The following is a 23,735-nucleotide window of genomic DNA, read 5'->3' as shown; positions in this document are numbered from 1 at the left end:
GTTAGCCTTAGGAAGTAAAATGTATGGATCCCTCCTGACAGCTGCCGGGATGTGGATTCCTTAGGGGATGGGAAGGGCAGGAGCAGAGCAGGGCCTGGCCCCAGCAGTGGCACTGGCCTCAGCCGCTGTCTCCTGCCCCCTGCGCTTCATTTGCAAAGCCTAAACCCTGCTTGACACACACAAACACGCCGGGTGGACTGAGGATAGCTGAGAGTGCTGCAGGACACGGTCAGAGAACCTTGGGATTGAAGGAATTTTTGTAGTACCAGGTGCGTGTCTAGTTCATTTGTTTTCTAGCAGGGAAAGTGAAGCATGTGCTGAGTTCTCAAGTAGGAAACGCTTTGCAGAGTTACAGTGTGAAACAGCCCTGTCCAACTGCAGTCCCTGTTGGAGAAACAAACCCCCTCCAGGTCAGTGGGGTGGGTCTGAATGAAGAATGCCAGTTCTCACTTTTATTATCACAGGGACGCACAAAAAATAATTCAAGATGAGGGCAAACAGAACACACATGACCTCTCCAACCTCTACTGCCAAAAGTTTTAACTAACAGCTTTGATTTAGGGACTGCCTCGCTGATGTGACCAGCTACATTTACACTATGGTTACCTTGTTACAAGGGGAAAGTTTACCCATCTCATTAAAAAAATAAGCAAACATTCACAACCAGAGCTAGACGAATTTTGTTGCAATTGTCCTTTCACTTGTCCTCCTTCTTGCATTGTTACTTTTAGAATTTGGCAGGAAGGTTCATCTTCTTTTCAGTCCACCTAAAAATAATATAATTATTAGAAGTCAGACTCCACATTCCAAAAATGAACTGAGTTGCCTTATCTTTTAGTGCCACAGGTGGGCATATGTACACACAGTCAAAATGATCCTCTGAAATGCATTTTGCTAAAGGTTTCAAGTCTTCATGTCCAGGTAATACAGAGGAAATGTGCTTGGAAGGGTGCACGGCCAAGAGCTGCTCAAGGGAAGATGAACAATTAACAGGATTCCCTTAGAAACTGTGGTTTGTGGTTTGTTCTTCATGCACTGCCTTCTCAAGGGGACAGTACAATTCTAATGAGGACTCCAATGGTTTAATTACAGTTAAATATCACTCATTTAAGATATTAAGAATGTGTGTTGCTGTTGGGAAAAAAAAAAAAAAGGATGTGACTTTTAACATAGATTCTTGCCAATTTAGTTAAGTTTTTGAGGTCTCTGAGTAAAAGTTTGACTCATAGCAATTTATTTTCCATTAAGGGATTTTCAGGTGTAGTTACAGGCAAAATGTACACTGTGAAAGCCCAGGTGATGTACACATTCTGCCTGTTGTGAGCAAGTCAAGTGGTATTTTCTACTTTAAATTTCTACTGGATCTCTGTTCTTTATGTACACCTGGAGAATCTGTGACAATATCCAATGTCACATGGGGAGATCTGTGTGAACTGAGCCTGCCTGCAAACTGCAGCTTGTCAAACACAGTATTTAGCACTGAATTTATCAAACACCATTTTTGAAACATTTCTGTCCTAGGTCATCTCTACCTGCAGGACAGAACTTCTGCTGTTTTCTTGCCTCATGAAAAAAAATACAAAATACAAACAGCAGCAATTTAGGGAGAATGTTCCTGTTAAAGGAATTAGCAGAGCTATACAGTTTGGGTATTTCTAGAAAAAAAAATAGAATTTTTTTTTACAAATCTAATTTTTTTTTAACAAATGTTGTTAGGGAAGGGGTTTATGATTTACTGCAACATTTCTACCTAAGGCTGATGGCCACTTTGGAGATAAAGCATCTTAGTGTCACATGTTTTCTTACCTTGGGGAGTCAATTCCACTGTCTCCTGTATTGCTGTGGTTTTCTGTCCCTTCTGGGTGTTTCTGTTCTGGGCTCACAGGACATGTACTCTTTACAAAGTGCTCTTTTTGTCCTGGGGGGTTCCTCACTCCTTTGATCCCTGAGCCCAAAGCACAGCGTGCTGCTCCTTCTCCCACCTCCGGGGTGAAGTTCTGCAGAGTGCCAGCATCAGAGCCAGCCTGGCAGCACTCTGCCCCAGCTGAGCCCTTCCCACATTCACTCAGGCCAGTTCCTTCATCCTTTCTGTGGCCTTTCAGAAGAACCTGACTGCACAGCCAGCTTTCCTCTGTGCTGGCTGGTTTAGGGTGCTCCTTGGAGCCATCTGCAAGGCTGGCACTTCCCTTATGTCTCATTTCACATTTATTTACAGTTGTGTCCTGCTGGGCAGGGCAGGTACTGACCTCGGAGGCTTTTAGGGACACAGCTGTGCTCCAGTCTCCTGTGGCTGACAAGGCATGGCCAGGGGGCAGCTGTTCAGAATTCTCATGCAGATGTGACAAGGGACAGGTGTCACCATCATGTCCCTTTTGGTACAGAAGATGGGAGTTAGCAGTAAACCCTTCCCTTTCCAGCTCCCTTGATCCAGGATGGCTGGCACACTCATGGTTAAATATAAGTTCACTCTTTTTATCAGTCTTTGGTCTGTATTTCACACCATTTTTGGGGGTGAGATTAACACTGGCTGTGTAATTTGAAAGGTGGACATTTTGAAAGTCACTGGCTGTTTGATCTAAGAGCTCACCTACAGTGGCTGCTTTGCATCTGCAGTGCTCATCTTTCAGGGAGGATGGAAATTTTGCATCCTCTTGGCACACACCATTATCTTCAATGTAGGAGCAAGGGGATTTTTTTTTTACTGTTCTTTTATAGACATTTTCTTCGGAAATATTACTCTCCAGGAAGTATCTACTTCTGTTATCTATTTGCAGATTACTGCCTTGTGGATAACTACCATTTTCACTGAGACTGTCTTTCTTTAGTTGAAGGTCAGACCTATTAGCATGGAGTAGGTTGTTTGGCTTAGCTTTGCCAGCCTCACTTTCTGCACCCAGCCTTTCAGTTTCACAGCCAAAGGGTCCTGAGGAGGCCAAGGACTGTGGCCTTTGGTAAACCCTTCCTCCCTTTTGAGTCTGGCACTTCAGCTGGCTGTTAGCACCACCTTGGTGCCCTCTGGCAGGAAAGCTGCAAGGTCTCCATGGCAGACCCTGGAAAGGATTCCTGATCTGCTTCTTGTATATCACCTGGGATTCCACTGCTGCAGCAGGTGGCCCTTGGGTTTTGATGGGCAGTGAAAAGCTCTCTTCCAGTTTCATGTTTTGGGATGTTAGCTTCTGTCTGTGAGATTTCCTGCTGCTCCTGCTCATCTGCTTTTCCCTCTTTGATTTGTTTTTCCTGGTGTGTTTTGCTGTTTTACTTGATGCCCTTTGAATACAATCCTTTGAAAGATGGTTTTGCCTGAGTGTTGGCACTTCAGCCGAGGTACCATTACTGATGTGTTTTTTCTCTTTACTGCTACATTTTTTCTGCTCCTCAAACTTCTGCATTAATATTGTGTGTTTAATCAAATTATCAACTGTGAGAGTGGGGTTAATACGCTTGATGATTTCATGTTCAATATCACGTGGCATGTTGTTCAAGTCATCTTCATCCCTGACTGGCCACTCCTGGGGAGGAAACTGGCCTGAAAAAGTGGAGTACTCCTTCTTGTGTTTTTGTTTCTTAGAGCCACTTCTCCAGAAAAGGCCAAGGCCAAACATTTTGCTTTTCAGTTTTGCTTTCACAGATATCAAGGATTTGATGGTGTCCCAGGAATGGTTCTCAGCAGATGCAGAGAGGCCTTGAGTTTGAATTGAAGGCTTCAATTCACTGCAGCCTCTCTGTTCCTCTCCAGTAGATCCATGGCTCATCCCCTGCCCTTGCCTTTGTTCACAGGGCATGTTTTGGTCAGGGAAGCAATGGCAGGATCTGTAACAGGGTACTGTAGGAATGCTTTCTTTCACTAGGTCTGCACAGGCCTTAATGTTTACCAGGTCAGTGATGGAAGGTGATGAACAGCAACAGCTGTCCTCCAGCAGGATCCTTCTGCTGTCTTCTGTGGCATCATTGGTGATAAAATAAGTGTTGGGAGTCACAATGAAATATCCTTCTCCTGTATGATAGATTTTTCTTTCCTTAATTAGAGTGCCAAGGATATTATATAATTCATTGTGGGAGGGCACTGCAATGCCTAGAACAAAGAGACAGATACTTCAAATCAGAAACAAGGTTTCAAATAAAATGAGTTCTGGCCAAAAGATCTCTCTCATACAGCCCTGAAATCATCTGAAAATGAAATACCCAAAGCATTTAGGAAAAGGCCAGCTGTGTTGCCACTGCAGCACCACTGTGAGGGAGCAAGGATGTTGTCTTTGTGTTTGTCAGAATATGATATTCATGAGAGAGACTTTCTGCCAGGTACAAACCAAACAACCTCTTGTTCAAAGCATTTCCCTCCTGGCATGTTGTTTAACAGGGGCTTTCATCACTCCCTGAAGTTTCTGGTGTAGTTTGGTCAGATGTCAATTTATTATCTCACTGAGACTGGTCTCAGCTGCAGTTTTCCATCAGGTGTCACAGTCTCAGAGTCCTTAGTCTAGTCACAGCTGACCTCCTGCCCACCAAATTAAGAACTTCCAGCAAGGTGAAAACACAGCAAGAAATACCTTCAGTCCCTGCAAACTTTGAGAATGCCACTTCTGGCTGACCTATAAAATCTGCCTTGTGGTTACCACAGGGCACTTACTGCATGCAACACATTGCTGGCATGGTTCTGTGCCAGTTTGTGGGGTTGCATTAATATTTTTCCACTGGTTAAAATGCCCACCAGATCAGCCTATAACATTCACAGAGCTGTAAGATTAAGAGGACTCAAAAGAAGCAGCTCAGTAATAAACAAAGCAGCCTCCTGAAAGGGCCAGAATGAGCCTGTTCAAAGTCTCAAACACAATAACACTTTGATATTGCAGATCTAAGGGAAATGGGATATTTTTCAGATATTAAGGGAAGTGGCTGCCATCCCCTCAGAATCACAGAATATTCTGAGTTGGAAGACACCACAAGGATCATCAAGTCCAACTCTTGAGTGGTCTATATGGGAATCAAATGCACAACCTTGGCATTATTTGCACCATGCTCCAACCAACTGGGCTAGAAGTGAAGAACTAAACATCTCTTGGTGGAAGTAATTTCCTTTCAGGAAGGAAAGGGCCAGAATACAACCAACAAACCTGAATTAAGGGCTGGTTATAGTTTTTGATAGCAAACACCAGATGTAGACTCCTACCCAGTCCCTTTGCAGTCAAAGTCAGCTGTGTTCCTGTTCTTAAAGGAGGACTTAACAAGTCTCTGTGATCCAAGAGTCTGTTTTGTGCTGTTCCATGTCTAGCACCTAAATACCACATCTGTGCTTTCCCACCCCCTAAAAGGACATACTCTTAACTACAGTCAGTTACCTCTAGTTCTCAAAGATTGGTTAAAATCTGTGGAAAGGATTGCATTCAAGTCAATGCAGTGACACTCACAGATTGATGGGAAGTTTGCACATTCATATATTTACCATTTCTACTCCTTCACCTTGCCAGCTTTGCCTGTAAGCATTCCCTGATCCCTTGTCCAATATCAGAAACTCAACCTTGATGATACAGCCACTTTTTAAAGGAGGGAGAAACAAATTACCTGGATAATTTTTCACTAACTGCTCCATTAAAGTTTCCTGAGTGACCACCACATGATGTGCATTCATGTCTGATATGGCCCAGCATATTGCTTCTGCCAAAGGAACAGAGCGTGGCTGTGAGAGAGGATTCATGACAGCAGGGGTCACATCACCTAAAAGAAAAGAAAATTATTTGAATGGAATAGTGCATGATTTTTCCTATTAGCTGTGGAGGATATCCACTGAAAATTTCCCTTATCCTCAGCTGATTTTCTTTGGCAAATTACTCAGAAATATTTCTGACAGGAGGGAGGTGGTGCTAGCACTTGTCAAGAGCCTTTGTAAAGAAGGAAACAGAAGGTTGCCTTAAGCACGTTAGTTTGTTTGGTATAAAATTCCAGCCAAAGCCATAATTTAGATTAATAAACAGGGAGCTGAGAGAGAGAATTATTTCTGATGACTGCTGAGTTTTTAGAAGACTGCTTACACGTTAAACCATGCAGAACCTGTATTTTTCCAAGTGGCTAATGGGGAAAAGGTCAACATCCAGTGATCTTAGTACAAAATGTTTTCACCAAGTCAGATCATAAGGAAAAAAATACAAGTAATAGGCTTTGTCTCTTGTTTTGCACATAAAATTGAATACAAATGGTAAAATGCCACTTTTAGACTGGATTCTAGAATTAGAGATTATTTAGTAAACTGGGTAGAGAACAAAAACTCTTATTACAGCTGCATGCATTTTTTAGGCTACCTCACTATCTGTCCTGGTAAGAGACAAAAACATTGTTCTTATTCTGCATGACAAAAGCAGAAGTCTGACGGGGCCAAGGGTGTGGCCCATCTTCCCCAGTAACTCTGCAGCCCCAGCCCAGAGGGCTGAAAAGGGGCTTAGTCCTTCACCTGAACTCCTCCATTCATGGAAAAAAAACCAAAGAGAAACTCTGAGCTCTCCCCAAGGTGGCAAAGGACAAGCCCAGCAAGTCCTGCCCCGGTACCTGTGCGTGCTGTAGCTGAAATAAGTATTTCCCTGCAGTCATTGATGACAAGGCACAAAGCAGGGACTCACCTGAGGTCCGTGCACACAGTGAGACAGGGACTGCAGTCACCTCCTCAGACAAAACAAAACACCAAAAACCCCGCCTCTCTTCTTTTTTTCAGTCAGACTGAGGGTCTGTTGCGCGCCCAGGTGATGTTCCGTGCTCCCCTGCTCCCTGGCTGTGCCCGGCTGCCAGGCAGGGACTCCCGGTTCCTTCGCAGGGATAACCCACTGTTAAACACTCACAGCAATTTCCCCCAAGCAAAAAGGGACATTTTAGATTAAGCTATGTTCGGTTTAACTAAACCACCGTTGTCTGTTGGATGACACTGTAACCCAATATTTATCCTCCAGGCAGAGAACTACAACACAAACACTTCTCTGAGTAAATGTAAAACACAACACTGCTTTGAGGAGCTTAAGTTGCTCTTGACCTTTGTTTTACAACTGCTGCTATATTCAACAAAAAGAACTCTGAAAAGAAAATCCTGGCATACAGTTTCCTCAGTGGTGTTGCTAGGATACTCCTTGCAGGTGCAGAAACCATTGCAAGCTTTCTTTTTCTATGGGAAAGGCCATCAGCATTCAGTAATAATGACTCCTGTGAATAGTTTGCTGTCTGAAGTCTGCTGTGGGCACACCGTGCTGCTGCCAATTTGACCATTTGTTCCTGCAGAGCACCAGACTGCTAAGGAGTAAAATACCAAGTGTAATTAAAATTTGTTCATTATCTTTATAGTTATTATCTTGCTGTTGTTGTCTGAATCTGTTCTGCAGCATCCATTCAGGGAAGGCTGTTTCAGTATAATATTCAAAGCATTAAACAAAAGCTAGCTTGATACTGAGGGGATTTTAGAAAATCTAAAATCATGTTTGAACAAAAGTCTAAAATGTTGCCGAGTCAATAGTGCACAGAGGCTAACCACATAAATATTAGATATCATTGTCTTCTGACTTTGAAATAAAATCTGAAATTGTGAAAGCAAGAATTAGATCATTGGTGACATTGCTAAGGCCCAGGCAGCACCCTACAAATGTCCATCAAGTTCTTATGAAAAACTTTGTAATTTAATTTGCACAGCTAAACAACTGTTGTTGTGCTTCAAATAGTCTCCCGAGTTCACTGGAAATACTTAAAAGCTGCATCCCTTAGATTTGCACGTGGAGAAGAATTATCAACTTGTGCAAGCTGTGTCTCATAGGCCTGATGCAAAATCACCACAACACCATTGTCATTAAAGCTCCTTAGTATCTGTCCTTTTACAGCTCAAAGCCCCCTGCAGAATGCCCTGCCCACTGCCCTACTCTACATAAATCTGATGGCAGTCACCTTCCTGCTGTCTTCATAGTCTTAGGAGGGCCTTGCTTACACCTCTGTGAGGGCACTGCCAGAGTCAAGAACCCAGCTTCTCCCCTGCTGGTCTGAGCACAGCCTCCTTCCCTCCATCTCTGCAGGTTTTGCAGAGCCACATCAACTAAAGCCAACCTCAGCAGCTGGCCAGGGCTCTGGCATTCTTATCCTTCAGTTTGCTTCACAGGTCTGCTCAAACTCTGCTCATTACCTGGACACCTAAACCCCAAGAATGCCCTTTTTGGAGCACTTCTTGGTCACAGTGTGGGAAGTCATCTGGAATATGAGCATTGGGTAACAAAGCTCAGCACACAGAAGAGCCTCTGGGTATTCTTGACTAGCACAAAGAGATTTTTGTTCCATCTCTGTAAAGCAAGCATTATCATTTTTCACCGAGCTGTTTAACAGTTGCAGAGTTTGTGCATCTTCAGGCTATTCAGAAAATACAAGACAAGTTTATCTGGGTGAAACCCAGGCTAATTCTGGGGAATTGAACAGAGAGGCATTTGTTACAACAGCACTCAATTTCATTCTTAAGAGTTCAGGTAAACTGTTTACAGAGCAATGAAGGACAAGGAGTAAATCCATTCCAGAAAAAACCCTAAAACATCTGTTGGGCAGAAAAGGCACAGCATGTGGAAATAGAAGATTGGTATTTCTGTAGCTGGGAGAATCTATCCTGGGATGGATTATATAAAAGATCCTGATCACAGATCCTGTGCCTCTCTGCATGAGAGCCTTGGCTTGTTTGATGTAATTCACTTTTTGCAGATCATAAGCAAGAGCAGCACTGCTACCAACTGCAAGGCTTCTGCTTTTCTATAGACTAGAGTGCATCATAATCACATTTTACAGCAAAAATCACACATTAGAGTTAAAGAATTTTAAGGAATAAAATGTTAATGAGAACATCATAGAAAGTTGGGAACTCTAGCAAAACCCTTTTGGAACATTAATGAGTTTACAAGATGTGTTCTTATTAAAGAATAAAAATTAAATGTAGATTATTAAGGCAGTTAGGATTAACATTTTAAATTTTAAGTATATAACAAAGAAACTCTATTTTGGCACAAGTACTCTGTAGTACGTCCTGTTTTCAGAAACATCCTTTTAGTGAAGCAAAGAGTCATTAGTTCAATTAAATGAAACTGTCAAATCTTGTAACGTGTCTAACCTATTACTGAAACAAACAAAAGCTCTCAGCAACAGCAAACAATATTTGAATATTTTGTGCAACCCTCAGAGGAACAGTGAAGTGTCAGTTTAAGGCCACCAACTTCTTCAGTTGACATCAAAAAAGCTACAAGCACATGAAAATGTCAGATTTCTGTATCTACTGATTGCTGCCAGGACAGACACTCCCAAATCAGGACATTTAGGCAAAAAGTGCCCTCCCCATTTGGTCACAATTTCTGGTTTTTACAGTCCCAAATTTTCTATTATTAACTTATCCTTACTAAGTTCTTATTAACTTTTTATTCCTTACAACTTTCAAAGGATGATGCCATACAACTTAATAAGAAGTAAACAAAACCAACAAAAGCCAACCACTTTTTATGCCTTCCCAACAACACAAGAAAGCCTCTTCCCAAGTGCAATTGTTGTGAATTTTAGGAAATACTACTTCTAAGTGCTTTCTGAGGTTCCTACCCAAGAGCCATCATGAAATCCTTACTCTAATCTTAGTGCTAATGGCAACCCAGAGCCATAATTTCTTTCAGCAGCTAATAAAAAACCCCACAGGCAGATATGGTGAGAACAAAGCAAGATTCAGGAAGAATAGGAAGAGCTCTCCCCTACAACCTCTGCCCAAGTGCCCAGACAGGAACAAGCCACACAGCAGACACCAATACACTCAGTGTGGTACAGTTTTCCTAAACTGAGGACAGTGGGAAAGCTTTTGCCATTGAAATCTGCATCTCTGACCTTCAAAGAGATTAACCCCTTCAGCTCTTAGCCAGGCCACTGACGTGTCCAGTTGGATGCTGCAAGAGCATCCTGGGAGCCTGTTTCAGGCTCCACAGGCACTGCCTGAACACACAGGCAGGAATGCAGCTCCAAATGCACTGCTCAAGAGAGCACAGCCAAGGTGTCCAGAGATCTGCATTTCACCCACAGCTGGCACAAAAACCAACCAGCAGAACTGCATAAGCACATTTGGGATACTTTGGGGTATTCACTGCAAAACTGGCAGCAAAATTTAACTATGAGCAATAGCACTGCAGATAATTATTTTTCATATAATGTAGCATGCTGATGGCTTTTAAGTCAGTTCTTGTATGAATTGAACAGCCAGAGCACAGCTGATAGCAAGGAAGGTCATCTTGAACTGTTTCAGCATTTAGTGTCAGGCTTGGTGGCAAAAAACAGATTGATTAAAAACACTCATTGCAAGGAGATAAACAATAACACAAAACTGAACAGGCCCAAGCAAGTTGCAAAAAGCCCACCATGGAGCCAAACAACAGAACAGGAATAAACAAGGCACTGGCAGTGTCTCTGACTCCTTTAACCATCCTGAGGTGCTGCTACAGGAATTTGACACAAGCACAGCTTTTCCACTTGGCCTTATCCAAAAAAAACCCCTTCACAAGTCCAGCATTTCCCCACTGAAACTGCTCTCCAGCTGTGCCCTCTCTTCTGCAATAAATCTCAGAAATTCAAATAGCTCTTTAATGTCCAGAGCTTTGTTCTAAGCAGCAAGCAGTAATGGGGGTTGGCTAAGTACTCACCTCTAGAGTGAAAGATTGACTGTAAAAGCATTGGCATGAAGCTGTGCCTTCCTGTGCCTGTACAGCTGAAGGTCAGCTCCAGCTGCTGCAATATTCCTGCTGCCTCCTTTGCCTGGGGGTGTGCAGGCATGAAACAGTAAGATAAACCTATGGTCATGCTCCCCCTCCCCAGAATGAGCCAAAAGTCACTTTGCACATTCCCTGACTTCAGCTCACACGTACCCCAGTCCAGACCTTCAGAGGAGCAGCACCCACAGAGCTGTTCAAAGGAGAGCACAGCTCCCTGCAGAGGTTTTCCAGCAAATCCCAGATCAGGAGGACAGAGCTGAGGACAGCTCACTCCCAGGCAACACTTGTCCCAGCCCCACCCCATGCAGCAGGAGCTGTCAGGGCTTGAGCAGTGGGAGCTTCCCTTGGCCCCAGGCCCCTTGCTGGGATGAGGACAGGAGCCACCAGCACACAACACAGTGGAACCAAGCAGGTCTCAGATCTTGTTTTGGGACAAGTCCCATGGCAGGGAGGTTTTCATTCAGCTGAGAACAAGACTTGAATGGTGTAGGGGCAACTTCACACCTGCCTGGGAAGCCTGGGATGTTGATGGATGTGTACAGCCACTTTTCCTTCCACTCTCCCTAAATGGATATCCAACTTTAAGGATGTCCCCTTTGCTAGAAAACAACTTTCTGTACCCTTTCATTAGGCTGCAATTTATGGTCCACAGGGAAAAACAAAACAAAGCTGTTTAGAAATGAAAAGCAGCATCATCACCACCATAAGAGGTCTCAGAGGAATTGTTTGGACACTGCAGATTAAACAGCACTAGTCTGAACTCGAGGACTTTAGTCTGCAGTTCCCAAAACTGTCTCCATGGCTTTAGTGCTATAAAACACCCGTTCCATGTTCCAAATTTCAGCCAAAAGGATGTCACAGAAGACCAGCAGAGCAACTCCACTGTTTTACAGAGGACTCAGTAAATAGTAAATGTTTTTTCAAAAGCCAGTTTGGCAGAACATTTACAGTGAAAATACTGGGTTGTTGAATCCCACAGACCAAGGTGAAGCCTTCAGAGGAAATTATAGAGATGTGCATGAGTCTGTGGGATGCTGAAAATGTAGAACAATTTCAGGGGTGTCCTAGCACCAAGAAATACACAATACATGCCAAGTTCTTTCCAACTGATCTGCTTAGAGATTATTAAAAAAAAAGAGTAAATTAGGTTGAATGGAGCTTATTATAAAAAAATTAGACACTTCTGTTCAGTGGCACTTGCTAAACAGTGTGATTAGAAACTAATGTTGGGGTAGTGTGAAAAAAATTGCATGCACAAATGCTTTTACAGATTGCACCTTTCAAGTAATTCAGTCTGAGCAGATCTGGTAAATGCATCAGGATTCTGAAGAATCACAGGCCCTGGCACCTTGCTGCTGTGAGTTCAGTCAGTAGTCTGAGTGTAGCATTTAGGGTCAGTGCAATACATGTTCTACTGAGAAAGGGCTTTTGTAATACAGGATTAACACCTTTGGTAAGAATTTTATATGGAAATGCATTAAATGTGCAGGGGTATTATGTGAAGTCAGTGGTAAGGGCTAAATGCCAGCTAAAATTAGGTATTAAACGTTATGAAATAATCTCAGTTTTACACAATCATTACACAGATAGAACTAGATCAAAGGCAAACAATAGCAAGGTAGATAAAATCTCCTTCAGAGAGCCCAAGTGTTTTCTTCCCTTTTTCCTCCTTAGAATATATCAGCAGACTCACCACTGGAACAACTGTGATAACAGGTAAAACCCAATTACAACACAATATGCAAGTAGATAAGTTCTCAACCACATACCTTACTGAAAATAACTTTTAAAGTAGTGTTTGACAACAAAACTGCTAGAAATTCAAACTGTTCTTCAGCCTATCCACAGCAGTGCAAAATAAACCACCATTTTAGGTCACCCACTCTTTTCAGGCCTGATAAAAATAAAAAGACACAGAATTCTAAATAATCCCAACCAGTTCAATGCAAAGCACGACCCCATGCTGGGAGTTACATTTCACAGAAGCCAGCACCATTGAAGTACAAAATTATTCTCCTTTGACTTGCAAACCTACATCCCTGTTTGTGGGGCAGGATGAAAGACCCTGGAAGAAAGGAACTCCCAAAGAAAGGAATCCCATGAGGCACATCCCCAGGCTCTTGCTGAGCTGCCATCCTCATTCAAGTTGGGTGTTTCTGTGTGCAACTGCAGTGCCTGACAAACAATAACCACTCACTCCAGTGACCTTTTCTAGGCCAAACAGAAATCAGCTACTCACAAGGCCATAGTTTCATCTGTGGCTTCAATAAGTGTGCAGCAGAACCGTGCTGATACTGACACTCATTGCTGTGAACAAATTTAAATTACTCAAACAAAAACAAAGCTGTCCTAAAAGCTTGCCAGGTGGCTTGGGGACAGGAGTTTGTCTCTCATTTTAAGCAACTCTGAGAATTGCTAATAAGCAGGAAATGCTCAAATACCCAGCTGTAGATGGAGCCCAGGTGTACCAGTGCCACTTCAAAACTCTTCCCTAAAGCTGGTACAGACATGCAGAGAAGCTGAGCATGAAGACCTCCACAGCCAGGCAGCCAGTCCTGCTGAGCCCACGAAGTAAGTCACACCTGGGAACTAACACAGTTCCCCAAAGCTGTGCCAGCTCTTTGAAAGGTTATTGCAGGCCACAATACTGCAGAAGTTTTGCTCTGTACTCCTTAAGCTGTTGCTGAACGTTTTCAGGAGATTCAATTCCATCCCTCTCCCATCTCGGGGATTCTGCTTGAGTATCAAAACAGCTTCAGGGACTGTCTGCCCATTTTTTAGCTGCTTCTCTTCTCCTTATGTTCTGTGGGAGTCATACAAGGAAAAGTGAGGAGTTAGACCTATCAGATTACTCTACAAATGTACAAACAAGAGCACAAAACAATTCCTGTCTGATCTCATTCCAGTTCATTCAATACCTACAGCAAAAACGTATAGAACTCGACACTTCACAGGAAAGTGTAGTGTCCTTTCAATGCCACTCTTCAATAGGATATTTCCCAAGAGACAGAGATTTCCAGCCTGCAGCAGAGCCCTCACTGGAAAAGGTGACCAGCACATTAGCTGGCCACAGAAAAGTCCCAGTCTGCTTGCCCATCCCAGCTCCAGCCTAGCTGGAAAGGACAGGGCTTTCTTAGCTTTCCTTGTGAATAATTTGTAACTCTGCGACAGAAGTGCTGAACCGACAGCAAATTCAGCAAGAAGCTAAGCAAAAATGTTTCATTTTGGTATTTTCTCTTCTACTCGACAGGAATCACAGAGGAGTGGAGCCATTCAGGCACATGCAAAATGCTGCTGGCAGGCTGGGATGGCAGAAACGAGCTGGTGACCAGCAAGGACAGCAAGAGAGCAGCTGCTGAGATGCATTCTCCTGCACTGTCACCCCCGTTTCTCTCTCCGAACGCTCAGGAGGTCAGTGCGCTCAAATCGAGTGTTTGTCATTGGATCTAATCTCAGCTGAGAGTCCCCTGCTCCTCTCCCCGCATGCATCCCCCCGGGCTGTACAGGAAAGGTGGGTGGGTGGGCGGCAGGGAGCAGTTTGCCCCTCGTTTGGCGAACAATTGACGGAACAATTGACTGAACAACTCAGCTAAGCACGGGAGATGGTCCACAGAGAGATGTCGGCATTCCTACAGAGTTTGCTCAGTTATCAGATCAAGAGGTTTTTACAATTAGCTTCACCCTCGGAGGAAAATCTTAATTGCTGTGATTTTCCCCTTTTCTTCCCCTCCATATCCCAAGCAGAATATAAAAGCTCCTGCCCGGTCCTGTGTGTACCATTCATCCCTTGAGGTCCCCATCAGAAGGAACGAGAGACATTTCTGGATTTTATCTGGGAATAAACACAGCAGGGCAGTTTGTGTTAGTTACAAGATTTGGGACTGAATTTTCCCTTTATTTGAGTAAACTCCCGGTGCCCAGGATGAGTCAAGGTGTAGCCTGTTCTGTAAAGTCAGGATGTCCAGCGCCCCACTGTGTTTCTCCAGAACAAACCTCATTTGAGCTGCTGGGATAAAGAGCAAAAACGATTTGTGAGACCACAGCGTCTTCTGATACAAACAATAGCCAGGAAGGCTCTTGGAGATAAGCCGTGAGGAGGAGTTCCGAGTGCCCAGGGCTCCAAACCCAGCATGCAGCAGGGTCTGGATCATTCTGCGCTGAAATGGGACCTGGCAAAATCAACGCTGCGGTGCCGAATGCCCCTCGCTGCTCGTCTGCTGCCCAGCAAACAAGTGGTGCTGGATTTCAAAGGAAAAACCTCAAAAGCCTTGGCTCATTATTCTCATGAACCTGAAAACTCGTTCCCACTCTTTTGGTGTACCACAACCGAGGATAAAGGCAGTGCAGGCTAAGTGATTCCCATCTCTGACGCCTGGTACAGCCAGGTATTTGTGACATTTCACCAAATGCTGCTGGGATTTGCAGACGCTGCTGTTGCTACACGTGCAGGAAATGTTTCCTAAGAACCACAGTGCTTGGCTCCCAACATCCCAGCCTTTAGTCAGGAAACCCAAGTGGCTTCAATTTCTCATTTTTGCAAACAGTTACATGAGAGCAGATAGATTAAAAATGCAGTCAAATCTCTCTGTGTTAAATACAGACAGCAAATCTGATACCAGTAGCTTCAATTTTTAAAATATGGTAATTTCTTTAAAAAACCCAAACCCCAAGAAAACGTTGTCCTTTGCATTCTAGTTGTGTAACTTGCTACTTGCTTTTCGAGAGCAAAATATATATAAAAAATGGGAGAAAAGTAGTCCAGAGCAGAAAACAGCCATTATGGTGACTTTTGGAAGAGAAGGCATAGAATATATAATTTAAAATCAGAAAATTGCCTAAAAAAAGACACTCAAATAGAATTTTTTTTTCAGTTAAGCTTCCAGAAATTTAAGTAAAATCATGAAAATATCACTTCAACGTTAATTGTCTGAAAAAGTGAATTTCACAAAGACAAGTGAGAGCATTCCAACTTGTAAGAAGTCCCTTTCGCTGTTACTGCAGCAAGAGGCAGGATAACAGGGTAAATTATCTAATTAATCTACCAAAGTAACTTACATTTGTATTCAACTAGCCATCCTGTGCATCAGAAAAGAGGTTACTGGGAACAAGGAGGTAAAAAACAATGGAGTCAAGTTCTCTAAAGCATCCCCAGGAGACCAGCAATAACATAAAATTTTTCATCAGTGATATAAAACTTCACTGCAGTAAGAAATAACCATTCCCAACATACCTATAGGTGTTACTGCTCTTTAGGTGGAGACCAACAAACCACTCTGGTTCCTTATAACTCCTCTCCTTAACACCTGGATGGAGTTAAGAGGTCAGCAGGTTAATTTGTGGTTAGGGAAGATGAACTCCAGCTGGCATGAACAGATGTTACCACTTCGGTGGAGTTATCAGGGTGCCCAAGAAATGACTGAGGAAGAGAGAAATTTTATAGCCAGAAAATGGGGCTGCAACAGGGAGTGGCTCTTCTGTACAAAATTATTGGGAAAGAAGGGTAAATACCAGAAACAGGAACAAAAGATTTATGTGATTTAAGTTAAACAGTGTTAAGAAATAATAATGAGGTTGAGCTAGCCAAGGATAACACAGCCTAGACATCAGATATTTTCCTGTTAAACGTTTTGAAATGTATCATTAAGAATTCCTCAGTCTTCCAAAAGCTGGCAATTTCTTTTGCTGTGGGAAAAAGTGGTTTTGAATTCTCTCTTGAAGAATTGCTAGTTAGCTTCAACAAAAAGCTTTTGTGATCTACTATCCAGTCCTGCTTGAAATGAAGTAAAATGCACTTCTAGATATAATTGAATTAAGATATATGAATGAATATGAATTATGATATAATTCATCCCTAGACAGAGAGGATTGCAGAGTTACAGTCAGGGGAGAGTAAAAATAAACATCTCCAATTGACAGCTATGAAAATCCCTACTAACCTTTGGAAATCCAAGTGCCAGTACCAGGAGCAGAAGTTTAATCTGACCCACCATTGTGATGCTGGTGGGTGTATTCTGCAATCACATTTCAGGGGACTTTTCGTGACAAACTTGCAGTAAGAACATGCAGCTTCTGTGTAGACCAAGCCCTTCATTGCAGCCTGGTCTTTTAGACTGCAGAGGTGACTAGAACAGTCAATTGCACATGAACTAATTGCAGGGAGCAAATGAAAATGATGGATAAACATTCACCAGTATGATGTAGTAAATATTAACGTGAATACTTAGATATTTAGGGCAGCAACTGGAATGCATCTGAGCCTGATTTCTCCTTAGCTATTTCATCATGCCCACTTCTATGAATTTTTAGAAAAGGTTTAAAGGATTGTTTCCTGGTGCTGCTGGTTCAGAGTGTGTGTGTGAACATTTCCAGAGGATGCAAGGCTAAAAGCAGCTGCTGCTTTCAGGCAATCACGCCGGCATTGGGCAGCAGCTGTCACCCCACCCTCGGTGCTGAGCCCTCCACCTTTACCTTTTCACCTTCTCCAGCAGCAGCAGCAGCTCTGGAGCTCTGTCTCAGGAATCTTTGTGCTGACTCAATCCAATCCATCCCATCCAGTCCCAGCTTTATTTCCAATGCTTGATGCTTTGCTTAAAACATCCACAGATAATGAAACTAATTCGGTCTTCCACTGGTTCTGAAAGCACCTTACAGTTCATTTCACTCCCAGGCTCGACACATTATACCCAGCCACTTCTTCCAGGAACAAAACACCAGCACACCTGCTTCTTACACATTTCTCCTGGATACCGAGGGCCCAGTCTCCCTTGCAGTGGCCTCAGCAGTCACCAGGCTAAAAGCAAGCCCAGTTTGCCCCAGTGTCTGACTGAGGGGGAGGCTGTGCCTTTGCAGAAAGCTGTCCTGCTGATGCTCTGGTGCTTGCCACTTTTCCATCAGCCTGGCCACGGGATTTTTGCCTGCCAGGATTTACAAGGCCAGTGGCAGAATGCCAGAGGAGGAGTTAACGTGCCCTGAGTGGGTTGGTGCTGCAGCTGATGAGGCCTCTGATGGCAGCTCCACAAGAGAGGATGTCACCATCGGGTCACACACGCAGGCAGGATGCAGATAGAAGGGTCAAGATGAAAGCCAGTAAAGTCGGTGGCACCAGAGGGCTCCAGCACTGGCTCTGTGCCTCTGCCACTGTGGTCAAGCCTTGCCCCAGCTCTCCCACCCCGTCCCTGCTGCTCCTAGCTCCAGGGCAGGTCATTCTTCCTCCAGAAAACCCCACTCTGGGCTTGAGGAACCTGCCTCTATTTTGCACTAGGATTTCAGAGAGACAAATGCCCCCCTCTCCCTTCTCCCCCAGGATCAGGGCTGCTGCCCTGTCTCAGATTACACTTCCCCTGGGGAAGGGCTGGCAGAGCAGGCCAAGGAGGCAGCAGTGCAGAGCACGGGCCAAGCTCCAGCCCTGCCCTGCATGCTGGTTACAGCACTTGCACAGGTTGTTCCTGTTCTGCAGAGCTCTGCACCTTCTCACCCTGCAAAATCCTTGCCAGACAAGGTAAGGGCACAGTTTGCTTTAGAGCCCAGTGCTCACAGAGGGATCTGGTGTCCAATTCAGTGTGCTATTAAGGAATTTTTATAGGTTCCTAAATTCCATGCTGTGGTAGAATGATCTTTTTTTCAACTATCAACATTGAAAATAAGACCTAAAGTGGATTAATCTTCCTTTTCTTTAAAGGGTGAAGTAGGTAACAAAGTAAATTCACTGCTCAGAGCATCATCTGCACAGCCACCTCTTATCAATACTACATGTTGAGCCACTGCTACCCAAAAGTCACTACACAAACTCTGCTTTTGTCCAGTATTGCACATTGTGTGGTCCCCACAAGTCCCTATTTGTTCTGTCCATCACTACATACTCAAATCACCAGGCTGAAAATGCTGGCTGCACATTCTTTACAAGCACATTACTGGATCCCATGGATGGTCTGAGAATTTATAGATGTGCTGCCATCCATATGTGTCCCAGTCACTCATTTTTCCTCTCTTTGTCATAATGAAAACATCACCCCCTCCCCTCAAAGAAAAAAAAAATAGTAAAAAAAAAAAAAAAAGAGTATTTCCTAGCTTGATTTCAGGAAGAACACTAAGAGAGAAAAATCAGGTTCAATACTGAAAAGCAGCTAATCTGTAATTTCATCTGTTTAGTCATATTATATATGGCTTTCTTACAGCAGAGGGGGATCCTTGACAAAGGCAGCATTTTCTCTGTTCATGAATACCCTGAAGCTGCTTCTGCAAACTCTTTCCCAAGACTTCACAACTTGTAACACGAATGTTCTAACAGTTACATTTAATGTTAATGAAGTATTTAACTCACCTGAATAGTGCTCCAATAAAACAAGGCATGAGAAGCTGAAAAGGAAAGTCTTCCATGGGAGATGTAGACTAGCTCTTGTGAAACAGACAGGAGTGCTTCCAGCTGCTCAGAGAGCTCCCACAGCTCTGTGGTTATTAGAGTGTCCAAGCTGGAGTGTAACAAGGCATCTACCCAGAGTGCACCTGATACCTGGAGGGAAAATTCCCTTCTCTCCTTGAACTTGAGCTCTGCACTCATGCACTGGGCTGTTTTACAGCACAGCAGCTTGCTCTGGGAGAGAAGTGTGCTCTTGAGACCAGCACTGCAAGGTACTTCTGTCTCCAGCTGCTCATTTCTACAATACATGTGGCAGCAATTTCTGCTTTTTTAGATCTGATCTGCTGGCTACCATCCAGCCTTGCTAAAAAGGGACCAAAAATAAAGGCTGCCATTCTCCAGCTGTCTCTGCCCCTTGCATGATAAAACAGGAATGTAACTGGATGACCTTGTGTCAGGAAAACTAAAAAGATTTAAACAATACAGGGGAAAAAAACCCCACTGAAACTCAAACAAATCCTGTACACCACCAAAAATGTTTCAACAAAACACTAAAGCAAATTAGTACTTTAAAAGTACCTGCTAAAAAGCAGGGTTGGGGAGATTTGAGTCTGGGATTCCTAGAAGTTTTTCCTCCTCCCCTCTACCCAGCTGTCTGTGATGAAATGTGAACAGCCACTCAGTCAACAGCATCCCTGCACCTGTGTCCCTCAGCAGGCTGAGGGGAAAATAACCTGGGAATCCATTTCCTATCAGAACACCTGGCATTGGGAATCTGTCACCTGGGCTGGAATCCAGCTCAGGAAATTTCTACAAATAAGTATCAAACTGCAGCATGCAACAAACAAATCTACCCAGCAGCATTATTCTGCTGTCCTTTAAAAGAGAAGAGTAAAGAGGGCTGAACTAATATTTGACCACGTACAACAACTTGCAAGATCATTAAATCACAACTGCAAAGGTACTGATGCTTACACCTGCTGTGGGGCACCTGATCCAAATCCTCAACCAGTTAAATTCTTTTAGACACAATCTAAAACCAGCAGGACACAAGAATTCAAAAGGAGCATCACATTTTCAAGACAAGTTCAGGTATGAAATGCCTAGAAATTCAAAAGCAACATTCCAAAACACAATTATGCTACCAGACACACAATGTCAGGTGAGATTTGGTGTGTTCCAAAGCTCTAGTTTACACTCTGCATGGTGATGCTGTGGATTATAGAGAGAATGAATAAATAAGGGAAATTGGTTTTACTTGAAAGCAATGCATTTTGTTATTAGAGCTTTTTACTACAACAACTTTTGTGCAATATACCAATGAGACCCAGTATGCAGAAACATAAAAGCTTGTTGGGAGAACACTGGCAGTTTGGAGAGCTGAATGAAAGTATCCATTATTTATGGCATCTTCACTGCCACACTCCATGGCAATATGCAATCCCAGCTGAACTTCTGCTCTCTGGAAGATACCAGTGTAAGTGCACTCAGTGACTGTGCTACCTACACATTTTGCAACCTATTGCTGGCTGTAAGACTCAGTCACTCAAAATGAATTCTTTTATCTTTTATATTTTAAAATATAAACTGCACTGAACAAACGCATTCAAGGTAAGAACCTGACCTGGGTACACAAACAGTACAGAAAAGCAAGAGAAAAAACATATTTTGTGCACATTCCTGACAAAATTATCAGTGAAAGTTAACTGTTACATAAGTCCAAACATATTCACACAGCATATTACTCAGCAGAAGAGGGACTGGAAGCCATTCCTCTCTCTCAAAGCAGTTAAACACTGAAAAAGAAGTTATGATACAGGACTAGGCTTTATAATGTTAGAGACTGAAAGAAATCAACTGTAAAAGCTGGACACCAGAGAGAGAACTCCAATTTCTCCTTTGTACACTCAGGGCATTCCAGACTGAGACAGAGGCCACTGGACAAAGCAAGAGCTGGCAAATCATTCTGCAGCCCAGGAGTCCTCCTGCAGCAGAGCCCAGGCACAGGCACAGAGCACTGGGTGAGTCACAAGTCCCTGGGTGTCTTCATGGGGGCACAACATGCAGCAGGGCTGGCAGCAGCCCCATTCCCTGCTGCAATCCTCAACACTACAGCAAGCTGGCAGAACCTCAGCATGGCCAGTTTCTGTGCAGCAATGGAACTACAAACTTGTGCCTTCTCACTGCCCCAGCAAAAGCAAAGGGGCCTCAAGAGAGCCTGTGCTATCCCAGGTCAGTCTGCATGCACGTGGCACCTGGAGCTTTCTTCCCAGCCTCATTCACAGACCTGCACAGGGCTGAATTAATTTTGGAAGGGTTAAACTTGTTAATTTGCCCTCATTAGACAAAGGAGCAAAAGGGAGGGAACTAAGTCTATAAACAGAGATGAGATTCCATTTATGGGCCTGCTGTAGTAGGGTTTCTCTACAGAACAAAGCAGCCCAAGATTTACTACTTCCTATAGAGCATCTGTGATGATTTAGGGAGTCCAAACAAGTGGGATGCCAAGGCTCATTTTCAGCAGCCTTCTGCCAGTAACTGGGACATAAACTCAGAAGTACAAAGACTGTAAGGTGGGAAATGTGGAGATGAAATAGAAAAACTTAGTTCATAAATCAAAACAGACAAAAGACTGATTCTCCAAACCTCCATTACTGATACTCTATTCAATTTTCCTTAGAATTGTATTTCTGGGAACAATACTAAGAAGCTTTAGCTAATACACAGCATCAGTGTGGGCAGCTTACAGAACTTTGTGCTGCTTGGCTCAGCAAGTCACACAATCTGTAACAGGTGCCTGTTCTCCCTCAGATTATGTGTGCTTCAGGAGATTGGTCAAGCTCTGTGTAGGTTGTAAAACTTTTCCTTGGTAGTTTTTCCATTATTCTTTACCCATTTCATTTCCTTTCCAACATAAATGCAGACTGTACATAGTATCTGAAACACTATTATATCAAGTCAATACAGAGAAAGATTACAGTCATTCTAACAAATACTCTTTTTCTTAAATATTGTAAAAATCTGGATCACTCTAGCAAGTGTCTCACAGGGCCCCTCACTGAAGAATGAGATGAGGAGGCCTGCTTGTTCTAAAACTGCCCTCAGCTCAGCAGTTTAAGGTAAAAATACCCAAGCAAAATATTTCAGATGTTTCAGTGTGCCTAAAATGTTATCTTAAATTCTAGACTCATTTTCTTGTATGTTCACACGTACTGCTGAAATTCAGGAACAAAGTATTTCAGATGCAATTCTTTCAAGTCCATTTACACAAATGGTGCTCCACGTCAAAAATTAAACATGCTGTCAACAATCTGTACAAAGGTAAAGGTGAAAAATAGAATTTGATTATAAAAGAATTTAACACCATCTGTACACCACAGATAATGCTTTTCATAAGATAAATTTATCACCACGCTCATTCAATCATTCTGAGATGTTATCTCCCAATTTTTAAAGCATGTATTTTCTGTGTACTTATATACAATTAGTGTTTTTATAGTATTTCCTACTTGACTGTGAACAGTTCAGGTATTATACAATGACTCAGATGAGATGAATGAGGGAGAAGCTTATGCATGTTACTTGAATGACAGATATTTCACTTGTCTAGCTCCAAAAGAGCCAAGAAAGGTAAGTGATAAAAGCACCAGCTTAGACTCTTTTGAACATAAATTCAGGCATTTTAATGTGTATCTCATTAAAGCTACATGAGTTTCCATGTAGGTTATTCATACATATTATGGCACTTGGACTTTCCTAACAGGTATTTAGTTACCTAGGACATCTAGGCTAAAAAAGAAAACATCTGCTAAAATGAACCATTTCTGTAAGAAAACACTTCTGTCCCAACTTTCAAACCCTTAATTTTCCTGAAAGTTGCACCAAAATACAACTGTTGATATTTCACATTCTTTGAGTAAGTTGCCTTTGACAAGAAGTCACATAGAGCTGTGAGTTTCCATCTCTAGTGATTTGTGAACACAAAGAAAGGCCACCTTAGCCCTCCTCAACAAACCAAGCTGTGTCCTGCTCCTTTGTAATTACAATATGCAGTACAGTTACTTGTGGATCCATTTTTTGGTTGGACTAAGTCTTAGCAGTAATTACCCACTTTGGCAGTCCAAACTGAACCCAAGGCAGTTGACACTGGCAGCTTTTTCTCCATGTAAGGCATTATTCTGACATCTGCTGGCCTGGTATCCAACTGTACATCCCAATATACTGCATTTGTTATCCAAAAGGAGTATATATATTAATCCAAAGGTAAGAACAATGTAGTGAACACCAATGAAACACATTTAAACCAGGCCCATGTATTTTCATAGAAATCTCACAACTCTACCAGTATTTTGGTAGGTTTCTATTGCTTTCTTAACTCATCCAAACTGCTGTATATTGCAAGGCTTTAATACAAGCAGATTTGGGAAAGAAAGTTATGGTTGGAAGGGAAAAAAAGTTGTGACAAGTGAAAACAACAAAAAAAAATCCAAGAAGCTGTTTTTTAAAAAAAACTTTACTTGTAAAATTAAGCAGCATGCTACTTTGTGATTTATATTTGAATTTAAAAAGACTAATTAGACCGAAATAAAGACAAAAACCAAAAAATGGCAAGTCTATAAATAATGAAAATTTTGATTTCACTAGACTTC

The 23,735-nt window shown here is 42.8% G+C and overlaps 1 protein-coding gene and 1 long non-coding RNA gene across 8 annotated transcripts; one reads left to right on the top strand and one right to left on the bottom strand.

The window, feature by feature from the left end:
- Positions 1-430: 430 nt before the first annotated feature.
- STOX1 (storkhead box 1) lies at positions 431-17,779 on the bottom strand. 7 transcript variants are annotated; one of them, XM_059850866.1, is made up of 6 exons: positions 17,199-17,779; positions 15,961-16,033; positions 13,172-13,533; positions 5,560-5,712; positions 1,807-4,072; positions 431-767 (listed from the first exon to the last, which is right to left on the bottom strand). In XM_059850866.1, the coding sequence occupies exons 4-6, from the start codon at positions 5,690-5,692 to the stop codon at positions 728-730; spliced, it is 2,439 nt and encodes an 812-aa protein (XP_059706849.1). In that variant the 5' UTR covers positions 5,693-5,712; positions 13,172-13,533; positions 15,961-16,033; positions 17,199-17,779; the 3' UTR covers positions 431-727. The 7 variants fall into 7 exon arrangements, with proteins under 7 accessions (XP_059706849.1, XP_059706848.1, XP_059706847.1 ...); XM_059850865.1 differs by lacking the exon at positions 13,172-13,533; XM_059850864.1 differs by lacking the exon at positions 17,199-17,779 and having other exon boundaries at positions 15,961-16,380.
- LOC132329633 (uncharacterized) lies at positions 13,648-22,988 on the top strand. Its single transcript, XR_009487114.1, has 3 exons — positions 13,648-13,777; positions 13,981-14,141; positions 20,998-22,988. It is a non-coding gene; the product is annotated as an uncharacterized LOC132329633 (long non-coding RNA).
- The last annotated feature ends 747 nt before the right edge of the window (positions 22,989-23,735 follow it).

The sequence above is a fragment of the Haemorhous mexicanus genome, chromosome 7 (assembly GCF_027477595.1).
Source record: "Haemorhous mexicanus isolate bHaeMex1 chromosome 7, bHaeMex1.pri, whole genome shotgun sequence".
Taxonomy (NCBI): Eukaryota; Metazoa; Chordata; class Aves; order Passeriformes; family Fringillidae; genus Haemorhous; species Haemorhous mexicanus.
Note: the sequence above shows the minus strand (reverse complement) of the source record. Positions and strands in the feature narration are given on the sequence as shown.

Bases quoted from the DNA above. Each gene is read 5' to 3' on its own strand.
- STOX1 (XM_059850861.1), bottom strand. The intron at 4,073-5,559 runs GTAATTTGTTTC...TCTTTGTTCTAG, and splicing joins GTTAGTGAAAAATTATCCAG to GCATTGCAGTGCCCTCCCAC. The intron at 768-1,806 runs GTAAGAAAACAT...TATTATTTTTAG, and splicing joins AGTGGAATTGACTCCCCAAG to GTGGACTGAAAAGAAGATGA.